Below are 14,647 nucleotides of genomic sequence, written 5' to 3'. Positions count from 1 at the left end.
TTTTTTTTTAATTTATTTATTAGCCGGATACAAAGTCCATTGGCATATAAAATATCACTTTAAAAAATCAGTGTTGCCAGACTAGACTAATTTGATTTTGCCCCTGAAATCACCTAGGATTCCCTCACCATTTGAGAAAGACAAAAGCCCTCCCTCTCATCATCAATATTATCATCAGTATTTAATTAAAATCATGTTGTTCACGTTGTCAGCTCTAACGAATATACACTCAGTAAGGTTAGACACGGTCCCTATTCTTACGATCTGTTCGTACTTAATTTAGTTCCAAAGTCAGGAACGTAATAGCCAAAAAAACTGTACTTGGCCTGTTTTTTAAATTTACGCTAAAAAAACCCTAAATATTTATTCCCAATATTCTGCCCCTAACTCGGTTGAAAACCCCCTAAATCAAGGGGGAAATCCCCTGATCTGGCAACACTGTTAAAAACTTTCCTACGCCTTGACCTAGGCGAGGTTGCCAATCTTCAATTGGCGAAAACAACATGCAAGTGCGGCATCGCCGCAAATGTAAAGGATTAAGATGCGTCACCTAATTATTTACTGAATTATTCAAAAGCAACGATTACAAACAATATTGGATTATTATAATTATAACTGAATGTGAGTTTTGTATAATTTTAGGTCTTGGGTTGAAATAACAATATTATAAGTAAGTTATGTAAATGGATTTATTTTTATTAAGAGGAAAGATTTCAGTTGGAAAAATTGTTTAATCTAAAAAAAACAATTTCTGTATTAGCTATCCTAAATTAATTAATTAAAGTTATTTATATTTCAATTGCGGACCCGACGGGCATCCTGCATATTTCAAGTCATTAGTATATAAAACAAAGTATGATAGTACGCCATCTTCTGGGCTGTTTTTAAGACTACAACTTCGCCGTTGCACCGTGCAACCTTGGATGCCCTTCCCGCCTGGCTGGCTGAGCGGCGCCTGACCGCAAATGCCGCCAAGACCCAGGCCATAGTCTTTGGCTGGCGACATCTCCCGCCACCGCTCCAGCTACAAGGGGTCGAGATCCAGTGGCGCCCCAAAGCAACCTACCTAGGCGTCCCATTGGACCGAGGCCTCACAATGCACCACCACATCGCTGCAGCCATGGGCCGCGCAAAGGCGGTTGCCGTCAAACTTCGCCCTTGCACCGTGCAACCCCGAAGCATTTGTTTTAAACGATATTCATTTTTCTTACAACCTCTTTGACGATATTTGCAGCACGCATTCTGTCAATGTTACGTCAAACGCTATAAGGCTACATAAAAAAAGTTTGAATTGTATGGTGGTGAAGTATTCTACAATTTTCTAATTTTCCGCGCAAGTTTCTGAGCTGTTTCTTTCTGTCAACTTTAATGTAATTTTCAAAATGTATAATTTTCTTACAAATTCAGTAACTTATAATATTATATCTTTTTAAAGTTTATAAAAAATACCATCGGTACTATTCTTTTACTAAAAATAAATAATGTCAGTACAAATTGGTATTTTAAACAAATCTTATCCCGCCTCACCATGAATACAATCGCCTCACCTCACCCTCTGATTTAAAATTTGACTATAAATGGGTGGACAGCGATATCTTGTACATAGTAGATAAGTAGCACGTGATATTGATTATGACTTAACAAACTGATTTGTATTAATGCCATCTAGCGATACGTATTAAAGATTTCCAAATCCGAAATGTTAAACTTACTAAAGTTTTAGTAAAAGTTCGCAATAATTGAATCTTGAACTTTTCCCTAAATTAAATAATATAAATGATATCAATAATCAAACAAGGTTTTCGTATTTATTCTTATCAGTGGCGCCATCACACATCACATCAGCATTTTTATAATATTTAATTTTATAATAAAAATAATTGCTAGCCCCGGGGAACAATGTCGTAAAGCAATATTACGATTTTTTTAAATTTTATCTCAATTTTTACGTCTTTTAAGATTATTATGTGCACCATGGTAGTACTAATATACAATATTAGTGTATTAATTTATTTACTAATATTATAACCTATATACTGTTATTTCAACCCAAGATCCTTTAGCAATATTTTATGGAACAGTGTATGAACGTAAGTACCAATTGCAATATGGTCCCGTGATTTTGAATAGTTCCATAAATCTTTCAGTATCGAAAGCATGTTGTAATCGCTATTCAAAGATTAGCAATCTTGCCTTTTTTTATAGAACAGGGGGCAAAGGGGCAGGAGGCTCACCTGATGTTAAGTGATACCGCTGCCCATGGACACTCTCAATGCCAGAGGGCTCGCGAGTGCGTTACCGGCCTTTTAAGAATTGGTATGCTCTTTTCTTGAAGGATTCGGAAATACTTCAGCGGGCAGCTGGTTCCACAAAGTGATGGTGGTGACCTAGGCAACAGGCGGTGGGAAAGATTTTCAAAGTGAATACTCGAGGCGGTTTTCTAAACATTTCCAATTACTACGGAAATACTTGGTTTTTTGATACAGTTTTTGACATAATTTACGAGTTACGGCTTTAGCAATAATTTGTCTACTTACTTTAATTGTCTTTGATATTATTTTTAACTTAACTTCGCTGTATATTTACGAGAAAACTAAGTGCTTCTGTATAAAAACTATGGTATTCTCTTAATGATTTAGAAACTAAAAATAAAAACATCACTCTTGCTTTATTCATCTATTAATTTTTTTTGGTTCAATACATAGATTGATTTTTAAAATGATTGCTTACTTATAAATATCGGTTTAGTACCTAAATTGATTGCGAATGACTGCTGGCATCTGTAAGTAGTTGCTCAAGCAAATGCACAGTTTGCCCTTTGATTGCGGGTAAGGTACGATTCCGGTAATGACTGATTCGATAACTGGAAATCTATAGATAGAAATCGTACAAAAATTTAGTCTATCTAAAAGAGCCAGAGCCAGTTCCTCTTGTGCTAGTTACTGATGACGAGCCTTAGCCTGGTGCTGAGCATGATCCTGGTTCTGAGCATGATCCTACACCTGAGCCTGATCCTGGGCCTGAGCATGATGCTGAGCCTGAGCATGAGCCTGAGCCTGAGCCTGAGCCTACGCCTGAGCATGATCCTGGGCCTTTGCACGATCCTGGACCTCTGCCTGATTTTATGCCTGAGCATGAGGTTGAGCCTGAGCAAGAGTCTGGGACTGACCCTGATCCTACGCCTGAGCATGATCCTGGGCCTAAGCATGATCCTAAGCCTAAGCATGATCCTGAGCCTGAGCATGAGCGCCTAAAAATACGTCTGAAAACGCTTGTGCCATAAGCGTTTTCAGACGCATTTGGAGGTACGTCCGGTGTTGGATTATAATAATTCTGATTAATTGTTGCACCTGAAAAAAGACACGTAACTGAATTTGTTTAACAATATTTGTATATATAACAATGTAAAACAATATTTTTAACAGGTTTCAATCTCCTGTTAACGACGATTATCAATGTTGGCAGGTAAGTATTTATTATTATTATTATAGTAAAAAACTTAAGTGGAAAGGCTGGCCCAAGCAGGATAATAAGAAAGAGAGGTCGCCTTCTAGGGCTGACGAGCTTAAAGAAGTTGGTGGGGAAGGTTGGGAGAAAAATGCTACAAATAGAGAGAGATGGAGTCAGTTGCAGGAGGCCTGTACTCTAAAAGAGGTTCTTGAAAAGATAATATTATTTTTTTGTTTAAAATTCTAGTGTATCTTTTGTAAACATGGATTCATGTTGCAAATAATAAATAAGGCCTAATTATTATTATTCTTATAGACTACCAAGAAATAATAATTATAATTATACTTATATTAGTATATGTTTTATAATTTTTAACACTTTTTAGTGTTTTATTCTAATTTATAGACACTTATTCCTGTGTTTTCTTATTATTTAAAATTTCTGTCCTGTGTCTCAAACCATGTGCTAAGCTGTACACTCCATATCATCGTGATGATGAAGCCTTATCTGAGCGCATCTCTCTCATGAAGGGACTGCTAAACGGTAGTGTATATTTGTGTGAGGATCCTTCTCTCAGGATTTCTTGACCTTATGTGTAGACGATTGTTGTCAAGCCTTTTATTTAACGTATTTAGAATATATTTATTTAAAAATGCCGTAAAAACGTAAAAAATTTATAAGTATTACTAATAATCTCTATAAATTGCAATGTGAAGTTTTGAATGTTTACTTTTGATTATATCTCTCGTAACGGTGTTTAGCATATAAAATATTTTTATGTGAAATTTTAGTAAATTTTTAAAATTGTCATTGTAAAAAATATTTAAGTTACATTACTTGCGGGTAAATCTGATACTCTGGTAACTATCGAATAAATTGAAATATTTAAAATTTCACTGGTTTTAGACATCAATCGATGATCGCTGAGGCGGATAATTGACAGTTGAATTATTTAATTTAAATAAAATAAAATAAATATTTAATTCAATTACATTTTCCTAACCCTGGTAAAATTATTTAAACACACGATTAAATTGTATTTACCTTGAGGAGCGGCATTAGCAAGTAGTATCTGAAATAAATAACAATAATTAATAATAATAAAAAAATTCACAAGAATACTATATAGCTTCGAAGTACAACATTGCTAGGTTTGATGTCTAGAAAAACTATATAATTTTTTCACTGTAAAGACGAAAAGGTCCCAGGTCAGGCTTGCCATATAAACAGAGAATTTCTATATTTTTCGTGAGAGCCTGATATATGCGCAAATAGAGAAGATAGATAGAGATAGAGAAATAAAGAAGATTGATGCACATCCGGGGATCGAACCTATAACCTCAGGAATGAGAGTCTGCTCTTTATGATATTTTAAAAGTATTTATAATATACAGGAGTATTACTTTGTCTGGTGGGATAAATTGGGATTGAAGTGGATAAATAAAAGATGAATGTTACAAATATTTTTTTGAGTTGATAAGGACAAAAGGCTTATCACCTCGCCATATAAATTACCAATATGTTATAGTTATGTAAATATTATTCGTTTTACTTATAAATGGCGCTAAAAGGGCAACGAGCACGCACAGCGACCAAATAGCGCCAAAAAACAACAAATTAAAATTGAATTCTAGGAATTGACATTTCGTACTGGACATAACCGGTAATGTAGTTCTTGTTTTGTCATAAATTTTAACTATTATATACAAATTATTAAAAATGTATTGTGTCACGTTTCTAAATATTACGGGATGAATTAATAAATATAAAATAACTTACGCTTAAAACGAAGAGTGCGAAAGTGAAAAACATTTTGACCATTGGATCGTAGTATCCGTTAAATACCGTAATGCAACTGATGTGATTACAACTATGGCGAGCTTTTATACGGCTTTTAAGACACAACAAACAAAATAAAATTTAATACGCAGTTAATAAATACTGATTGAATGCCAAGTGTGGCTTCCGATAGTCAAAACGAACTTAGCTGTTGTTCCTGACTTTTTTGAGTATCTTGTCTCCAGGGAATACAAATCTGTAGATTATACCAAACCGAGTTGTTGTTATATTAGTCTAATTTATTGATTTAGTTATCTATATATATATAAATTAATTGTTGTTCGTTTGTTTGGCTGAAACTCGATTTGTCTATGGTCTATAAATATTCGTGGTAAGGTTTAAACAATCGGAGTCATAAATAATAAGTAAATAAGATTAGCCTTCCGAAATTAGTTTTTCATACCTGTATCAGGTCCGATCGCTTTGTTCCAATTTAAAAATGTTAGTAATTGTGTAAAATCTAAATCTGTTTTTGACTTTATATCTAGATAGACACAATTATTTGAATTAATTAAAAATAATAAATTTTAAAAATTACCACATACCACACGTTGTTTTTAACATGAATAGTCCAAATCAAGTTTTCCTCACAATTCCAATGAATTAATTTGTTTACTAATAAATTGTTATTTCAACCCAAGATATAAAAGTATACAAAGTAATGTGAGTATAGAAAGTATTATCAGTTATAATAATGATAATATCATTCCCATTTTATGAAAGTTATTATTAACCAGAGTAGGTACATGCCTATTGATTTATTTTGCTTTTAATAATTCAATAGATCTTCAGGTGACGCATCTTATACATTTGTGGCGATGCCGCACTTATATGTTGTTTGTCGCTATTCAAATATTGGCAACCTTGGCTCGGCATCAGGCCCAAGGAAAGCCGCCTCTGACATTCATCGTTAAAATGTATAAATTGCCACGAGAGAAATTACATATTTTCCTTAGCAATGATTTTAAATACTACACTTTAAGATCTATTTAATTATTCAAAAGCAAAATAAATCAATAGGCAGATACCTATTCTGGTCAATAAAAACATTCATAAAATGGGAATAATATTATCATAATTAAAACTGATATTATTACATAACTTTGTAAACAAATTGAGAGGAAAGCTTAACCTGGATTACTTTTTTGTCGTTAAAAACGTTTTCTGTATTAGATATTCATAGGTATATATTTATGTTTTTTTATATTTATAATTAAGAAATTAAGGTGACAAAAAAAAAGAGTACTGAGCACTTTGCAAGTATTTCATATGTGAAAAAAAAGATGAAAAAGCGATACAAACTTTATTTTCTTTTAAAAACATATTCTTCTTCCGAGTAGATTTTTTGCTAAGTGAGGATCTTCGTGTAATAATGTAGCCGCATCCGGACAACTTTAATTTTCCTTCATCTTTTAGTCGACACCAACTCAACAGCTGTGACACATTTTTGACATTCAACACACACGCAATGTAAAGCACGCGAAACGTCGGATAAATTTAAAATTATGTTAAATAATTATAAGTTTACAATAAAAATACATCGCGTCAATCCGGTAAAAAAGTGTTTTCTTTAAATGTGTAAAATGAGTATAGTTGGTCTCCTTATAAAAATACTTATCTTTGTGCTTTATAATAACCTATAGAGAAGCTGCGTCAAACAAAAATGTATCGTAATTATAAAAATTTTGCGTATTAAGCGCTAGATTGTCTAACAATAGTGTTTTAGCATACAGCGCTAGATCGCATTAGGCCCTCTCTACTGCTCCGGTCCGGCGTCGGAAGCCGGAATGAGTCATGAGAAAAATATCGGTAGGCCGGATTGCGCTTCTCCACTATATCCGATCCGACAATACCGATCAATAAAAATAAATCACCCCGTTGTTGCAACGTAATTTTTAAAAATTCCTCGGCTTTACGTTTCACAAAGAGTCCTGCTTTTAATCGCCATCAACTTTTAGCAATATTGTTATACGTTCGAAGAAAAAGTAGAAAGATGTTTCTCATTACATGTGAAAGGTGTTTTAGTTCAAGATGAAAGAAAATTTTACGTTTATTATAGAATAACACCTTATTTGAATTGACATTAGAGTTAAGTTTTAATATTTTGTTCTTATAATCATCTAGTTTTATCCCAGAGGCAAGGGACGTTTTCCACACATTCTTTTTATGTAAATAAAGCGTATGGAAACATTTTTTTTATGAACCTAACCTCAAAACACGTACACCATACCCAGGTTGGATGCGCGATGCCAGAGTTGAAAACTCCTACTTATTGTTAACCCTAGGACCAACTTCAAAATACCCTTACGTCGATCAATAACCACTTAAGTTTTTGTTGTAAACTTGGCTTGAGAGGTAATTTCAAATACGAATTAAAATACGTTGAAGTAGTAAAACATAGCTGTTGTATTTATGTGAGAACATTTTACATATTTATAAAATATACAAATCAATGACCGAATAATATTAATGATAATAACAATGAGATGAAACGATTCTTATTTTTTTATTTTCTTTCTTCGAATTCAGTTTTTCTTAACGTTTCATGGTAAGAATTTTTAGTTTTTTGTTGAATTTTCTTTTCATACATTATTTAGTCATTATTCGTTCGGATTAAATTATTGTTTTTCGATATTTAAGCTGAAGCCAGGCTTGGAGTTTTTATTTGGTTTAGTTTGTTGATTGCGTTTGAAGCTTAACATAAATTGTATAGAATCATAATTCCCCTAAATAAATACCCCCTGAAAAAATCCTTGGACATCTTGTTCTCCCCTAAATTTGTACAAGTTGGCATCACTGTCGATCATTTCGGACCGATAAAACACCGCGTTCCGATCTAGCAAGTTATCGGATCGTTAAAAACCGGATGCCGGAGTAGTGAAGAAGCACATAAGTACTGTCGTGAGTTACTAAATCGGATCGGAAATTAACGTTTGCTGGACCGGAGCAGTGGAGAAACGGCCTATGGATACATTTTTCACGGCACCGAACCGTCGCCATGATGCCAAAATTTAGCTTCGATAAATGATTTTTGATTTTGACGTCCATTGTATTTTTCTCTTTCGTGCAACACACTTGCTATATTCATTTATTAATATTTTTTGTCCAATCCAAAAATATTAATAAATGAATAAAGCATACATAGATTTTTAATTGCTAGCTTACTTATAAATATCGGTTTAGTAAAATCTAAATTAATTGCGAATGACTGCTGGCATCTCTAAGTAGTTACTGAAGCAAAATAAGCATAGTTTGCCCTTTGATGGCGGGTAAGGTACGATTCCGGTGATGACTGGTTCGATAACTGAATTTGAAAGCGTTATACTGATCTATGGAGAGATAAAGTAAAAAATAGTCTATCTAACATAGCCAAAGCTAGTTCCCCTTGTGCTGGTTCCTAAGCACGAGCCTTAGCCTGGTGCTGAGCATGATCCTGGGTCTGAGCATGATCCTGGGACTTTGCCTGAGTTTACGCCTGAGCATGATGATGATCCTGAGCATGCTTTTGAGCCTGAGCCTGATCCTGAGCCTGAGCATGATCCAGGGCCTTTGCATGATTCTGAACCTTTGCCTGAGTTTACGCCTGAGCATGATGTTGAGCCGGAGCATGATTCTGAGCCTAAACCTGATCCTGAGCCTGAGCATGTTCCTTGGTCTGAGCATGATCCTGGGCCTGGCCCTGAGTTTATGCCTGAGCAAGATCCTGTGCCTGAGCATGATCCTAGGCCTGAGCCGGATCCTGCGCCTGAGCATGATCCTGGGCCTGAGCATGATCTTGGGCCTAGGCCTGAGCTTACGCCTGAGCATGATCCTGTGCCTGCGCATGATCCTGAGCCTGCACCTGATCCTGCACCTGAGCATGATCCTGGGCCTGAGCATGATCCTGCACCTGTGCCTGAGCCTATGCCTGAGCATGATCCTACACCTAAGCATGATCGTGAGTCTGAGCGTGAACCTGAACCAGAGCCAGAGCTACTTTCTAACATGTTCCCACTAGCTGAAGCGGAGCCAGATCCAGATCCGTAGTTGTACCTATAACGGAAAGATCCACTTTTAGGCGCTCTACGCCTTCTGGAAACGCTTGTGGCATAAGCATTTTCAGACGCATTGCTAGTGTAGGTTGTTGCCTGAGCTGTTTTTATTGGTAGAACGTTTGGTACAATGGGCTGAGGTAAGGGTGGCAGTGGGCTTGCTATTGGAACACTTTGTGTTTTAGGTAATTGAACTGGGACAGGTTGAACGGGGTAGTTGGGATATTTGAAGCCTGGGTAGAACGGGGAAGTTCTCAGTGTATTCCTTGGGTAGGAGTTGGGTGGATATCCATATGAGTCAGCTGGTGCTGCTGAAGGAGAGTATAAAGTTTGTGGTACGTCCGGTGGTGGATTATAATGATTCTGATGATTTGTTGCATCTGAAAAAAGACACGTAACTAAATTCGCTAATACGATAAACAATATTTTTTAATGGTTTCAAGCTCCTGTTTACGTTTAAAATCGGAAAATTTATCAGTAACACGACGCCTATCAATGATGTGGCAAGTATTTATTTTTATTATTTTAAAAAACTTAAAAAGGCCGTGGAACAGAAAAGAAAGAGGAGTCGCCTTCTTGGGCTGACCAGCTTAAGAAGTTGGTGGGGAAGATTGGGAGAAAATGCTCAAGATAGAGAGAAGTTGAAGGAGGCCTATACTCAAAAAGGGTTTCCTTGAAAATATTATAAATATTTTTGTATACAGCTTAAGTGTATCTTTTGTAAACATTCATTTTTATGTACTGTGTCTCTTAACATGTGCCAAGCTGTAAATCGCAATATTGTATAAAACACACAGCGATAGACGATAAATAAAAACATAAAAAATTGTTATATATTTATGTACTTAAAAATACTGTTAAAACTCTTTAAAAGTAATACTAATAGTCACTATAAATTGCAATACGAATTTTCACATGACGATAAACAAAATTTGAGAAGAAAGTATTAATTATATTTCTCGTAACGCTATTTTGTATATAAAATATTTTTATGTGAAATTTTAGTACATTTTATTGTAAAAAATATTTAAGTTGCCTATGACATTACTTATGGGTAAATGTCTGATATTCTGGTAAGTATATCAAATAAATTAAAATATTTAAAATATCACTGGTTTTAGATACCAATCGTTGATCGCTGAGGGGTTTATTAGACAATTGACATACATTATTAAAATAATAAACAAATTGAAATTAGATTGAAATAATTGAATTAGTTAATTTAAATAATTAACATGATTAAATTTTATTTACCTTGAGGAACAGCATGAGCATGCAGTATCTGAAATAAATAACAATTACAATCGTAAAAAATTTCACCAAAGTACAACATTGCTAGATTTGATACCTAGAAAAACTATATTTTTTACAGTTGTATCAAAAAGCTTGCCAAATAAACAAAGAATTCCGATATTATAATTACCTTCTAAAACACATTGAACAAAAATATTGTCAACGTGATTATATTAATGAACAATAGCCCAAAATGTGTGAGGCCAGTGAAAGAACAATTTTATAATATGGATATTGCTTAGAGGTAATGCGTTTGGATTATCCATATAACATCGTCTTCGATTACCAGGAAATTAATAAGTATTGATTGGGAAGGCACAGAACAGATAAAACAGCGAAACAGAAATGCGTCAGTCCGAATACGTTGAAACAAATAAAATGAATTCGTCAAATTAAGCTTGATTATTGCTTTTTTAGCTACATAAATCGCTAGAATTAATAATTCTATTAATTTAGTTTTTATATAATTATATAATAACAGCCGAAAATCAGAAAACAAAATCCTTTAAGGGTATTTTCAGCCAATGTGATTGCTTGGCTCCATAAATTTAAGATAGAAGTAATATTAGGTATTAAAATAGTTTTTGAAGTGAAACTTCTATGGGCGCATGGAGGTAATTTTTTTACGAATGAAACGCAATAATACATATTCTGTGCAGCGTTTATGTCAAAGAAAAGGGAGAGGTCGATTGAGAGAGAGAGTGAGAAAGGGCGAACATCGCATCACACACAGTGCCATGAAGCGAGAGGTGGGAGAGAGCTTTAGTGGGAAAGATTGGGAGAGAGAGAGTAAAAGAGATCAAGAAAAAATACACGCTATTGGTTTATATATTTAGTAGTTAAATAAAAGTTGCAGATTTTTTATTTATTTATATTATAAGTAGCACGTATACAGTGGGTTAACTACAACTAAGTGTGACTACACTTATACAAATACATGGAGTGATCATATACTGGTACGTGGGGCTATAAATTTAACATTTTTTGAAGAAGTTTCACTTATGACATGTGTACTTTGTAAGCACGCACTTATTTTTTCTCTCAGTTTGTTGTAATGTTATCGTTTATTTCTAACTCGTTTTAACTCTAGTTTATAACCAATTTCAGTGTTTTCTTTGCTTACAGTTTAACATATTATGCAATAACTAATAAATAATAATACAAAATATAAGTATATAGAGTGCTGCCATAAGCTATGTAAACGTAATTTACAACGAACATACTAATGTACTACAATGAGAATTGAGATGATACATCATAAGTGTATGATAATGTATAATTGTTTTAACACAATGTAATTTTACGCAGAAATTCACAACAATTCTATTTATATATTTAACGAAATTTACATTACAATGACAATGGGTCACAGATTACTCTATCGGTTCCGTGTTCATTTCTAATAGGCAAATGGTTGTTACAAATATTTTTTTTGGTTGGTAAGGACAAAAGGCTTGATCACCTCGCCATTTAAATTATTAGTAAAACGAATACATTATTGTAAATATTCTCAGTTTTACTTATGAATTAATGACGCTAAAAGTGCAACGAGCACGGCCACAGCGACTAAATAGCGCCACAACACAACAAATTAAAATGGAACTCTAGGAATTGACATTTCGTAATGGACATAACCGGTAATCTAGTTCTTGATGTGTCACATATTTTAACTATATTTTAAAGTATTACATACAGATTATGAAAAAATAAACGTTTCAGGTTTATGAACATTACGGGATGAGTTAATAAATATAAAATAACTTACGCTTAAAACGAAGAGCGTGGAAATCATTTTTTGGCCAGAGGAACTTAGTATCCGTTAGAATCCGTAACTCAAATGATTTGATCGCAATTATATGGAGGTTTTATACGGATTTTGAGACAGAACAAACAAAATAAATTATCAATTACTGACATCAATTAAGGCTAAGTGTGACTTCCGTTTGTCAAAGCGTACTTATAAGTGTTGTTCCTGTTTTGTGTATTTTATCTTCAGGGAATAGAAATCTGTACATTATAGCAGCCTTCCGAAATTGGTGTTCATAGCTGTAGTATCAGGTCCGATCTCTTTGTTCTAATTTAAAAATGATGAATTAAGTATCGACACAATTTTTCTTTTGATAGAACAGGGGGCAAACGGGCAGGAGGCTCACCTGATGTTAAGTAATAATACCGCCGCCCATGGACACTGACATACTCTCAATGCCAGAGGGCTCGCGAGTGCGTTGCCGGCCTTTTAAGAATTGGTACGCTCTTTTCTTGTAGGAAAATATGTTATTTTACACAATTATAAATTATGTAAAATTTATAATATCTATATCTTTAACGTACACGAAAATTTAAAAGAAATATAATAAGTAACGGCTTTTTAACGGATAATCCGCACTGTAACATTATTCACACACTGTTCTGGCAAAATCTACATTCGAAATGGCGGTTTGCGTTTATAAAATTAATAGGGATGTGAAAAAAAAATTTAAAGTGAAAATCGATTTTTGAGCGCGATTTTAATATTAAAAATAATTGAAAATCTACCACCTTCCGACCTGACATCTGATATTATACTTGGTCTTTTATAACCCAGACCTCGAACTTCTAGGGATATTTGATATACATCGATATTTACAATTACAATGCGATACATCATACATCGAATAAATCTGCGGAGGCGGTTGTTGGCTGCTCTTCCTCCGCGCCTCAGATTTTTTACACTCTAGAGGTAGGGCAGACAAGACCACGTGGATAGTGGGGTGCTTTGATTCAGTTTTGAATATAAAATTTAAGAAATAAAGTAAGTTAACACTTTATTAAGAATTAGCTAATACAGACAATCAAAATAAAATAAACGCAGAAGCAAGCAGTAAACTTACCTATATTATATATACGGATATAATTTCTGAAAAAATCTGCATTCCAAATGGCGGTTTGCGTTTATATATTTAATGGGGATATATATATTTAAATTTCACCTGAAATCTATCAACAAGAAATTAGGTTTATTTCAATGCTGATTATTCTATAACTTTAACATTAAACAATGAGGAAATAATAGATAAATAAATAAAAAAATAATTTTTTAATTTCATCGATTTTTCACACTAAAAAGGAATCGATTAATTAAAAACCGATTTTTTAAACAGAATGTCCCACCGTGTTCGGAGAGATAGTGATTATGTCTTCAAGATTTTTGCCATAATTTATGTCGCGGTATAGTAATTGAGCAACTTACACACGAGAAACAGAAATATTATGTATGAATTCAATATGGATATTAACAATGACTGAGCCTTAACTAAGAGATAAATAATTTTATATATAAACATTGACCAACGACTTACTGAATTACTGCGTGGGAGATTGATAAAAACGAGACGACATACATTCCAAGAAGATTAACGACGGTTTATTTCTGTCTTGTTGTTTTGATTTGATATTCCGTCTGACTACTGTTTATTATGACTCATTGTTATTGTGTAGTGTTATTATTTCTTTAACATAATTTATTTTTAAAGTTAATTTTATGATTTGAAGAAATTTTTCTTCTAAGTAGTCTTCATTAATGAAGTACGTGCCTATTGAAAAGCCGTAACCGATACGTTGACTTGCTGTCTCCACACCGCTTTCAGCTTCTCTCAGGGCATTAGGGATGTTGAGACCTGAATCCCCGACTCCTCCTGCCATCACGTCTCCATACCATTACCACTTTGTCGAGACTGTGGTTCTGTCCTGGCAATATGACCAAAGTTGCTAAGCACCCGTTTGAAAATCAAAGTTGATAGTCTTGTGATCTTTAGTTGGTTGCGAATAGTTGATGAATATAAAAATGTTTTATTTCCTTAAAGTCTTTATAAAAATCTGGTGTAAATGTGATGTGATGGAAGTATTTGATGATATTAGGTTTATTTTTTTTTAATGTGTTTTAATATTTTTGTAACAATTAAAAAATAAAGCATATTCAAAATCATCATATAAAAATAAAAAAGTAACACGTCCACCTTCAAAATACTTAAAAAAATAGTACTTTAAAAGAAGGG

The 14,647-nt window shown here is 33.8% G+C and overlaps 1 protein-coding gene and 1 long non-coding RNA gene across 2 annotated transcripts; both read right to left on the bottom strand.

Moving 5' to 3' along the window:
* Window positions 1–2,670: 2,670 nt before the first annotated feature.
* On the bottom strand, window positions 2,671–5,754 carry LOC111002200. The gene is made up of 3 exons (XR_006750937.1): window positions 5,230–5,754; window positions 4,495–4,522; window positions 2,671–3,350 (listed from the first exon to the last, which is right to left on the bottom strand). It is a non-coding gene; the product is annotated as an uncharacterized LOC111002200 (long non-coding RNA).
* Window positions 5,755–7,677: 1,923 nt separating this feature from the next.
* LOC111002199 (hyphally regulated cell wall protein 1) lies at window positions 7,678–12,465 on the bottom strand. The gene is made up of 3 exons (XM_045633011.1): window positions 12,379–12,465; window positions 10,575–10,602; window positions 7,678–9,700 (listed from the first exon to the last, which is right to left on the bottom strand). The coding sequence occupies exons 1-3, from the start codon at window positions 12,403–12,405 to the stop codon at window positions 8,700–8,702; spliced, it is 1,056 nt and encodes a 351-aa protein (XP_045488967.1). The 5' UTR covers window positions 12,406–12,465; the 3' UTR covers window positions 7,678–8,699.
* Window positions 12,466–14,647: the final 2,182 nt, after the last annotated feature.

The sequence above is a fragment of the Pieris rapae genome, chromosome 22, assembly GCF_905147795.1.
Source record: "Pieris rapae chromosome 22, ilPieRapa1.1, whole genome shotgun sequence".
Taxonomy (NCBI): domain Eukaryota; kingdom Metazoa; phylum Arthropoda; class Insecta; order Lepidoptera; family Pieridae; genus Pieris; species Pieris rapae.
Note: the sequence above shows the minus strand (reverse complement) of the source record. Positions and strands in the feature narration are given on the sequence as shown.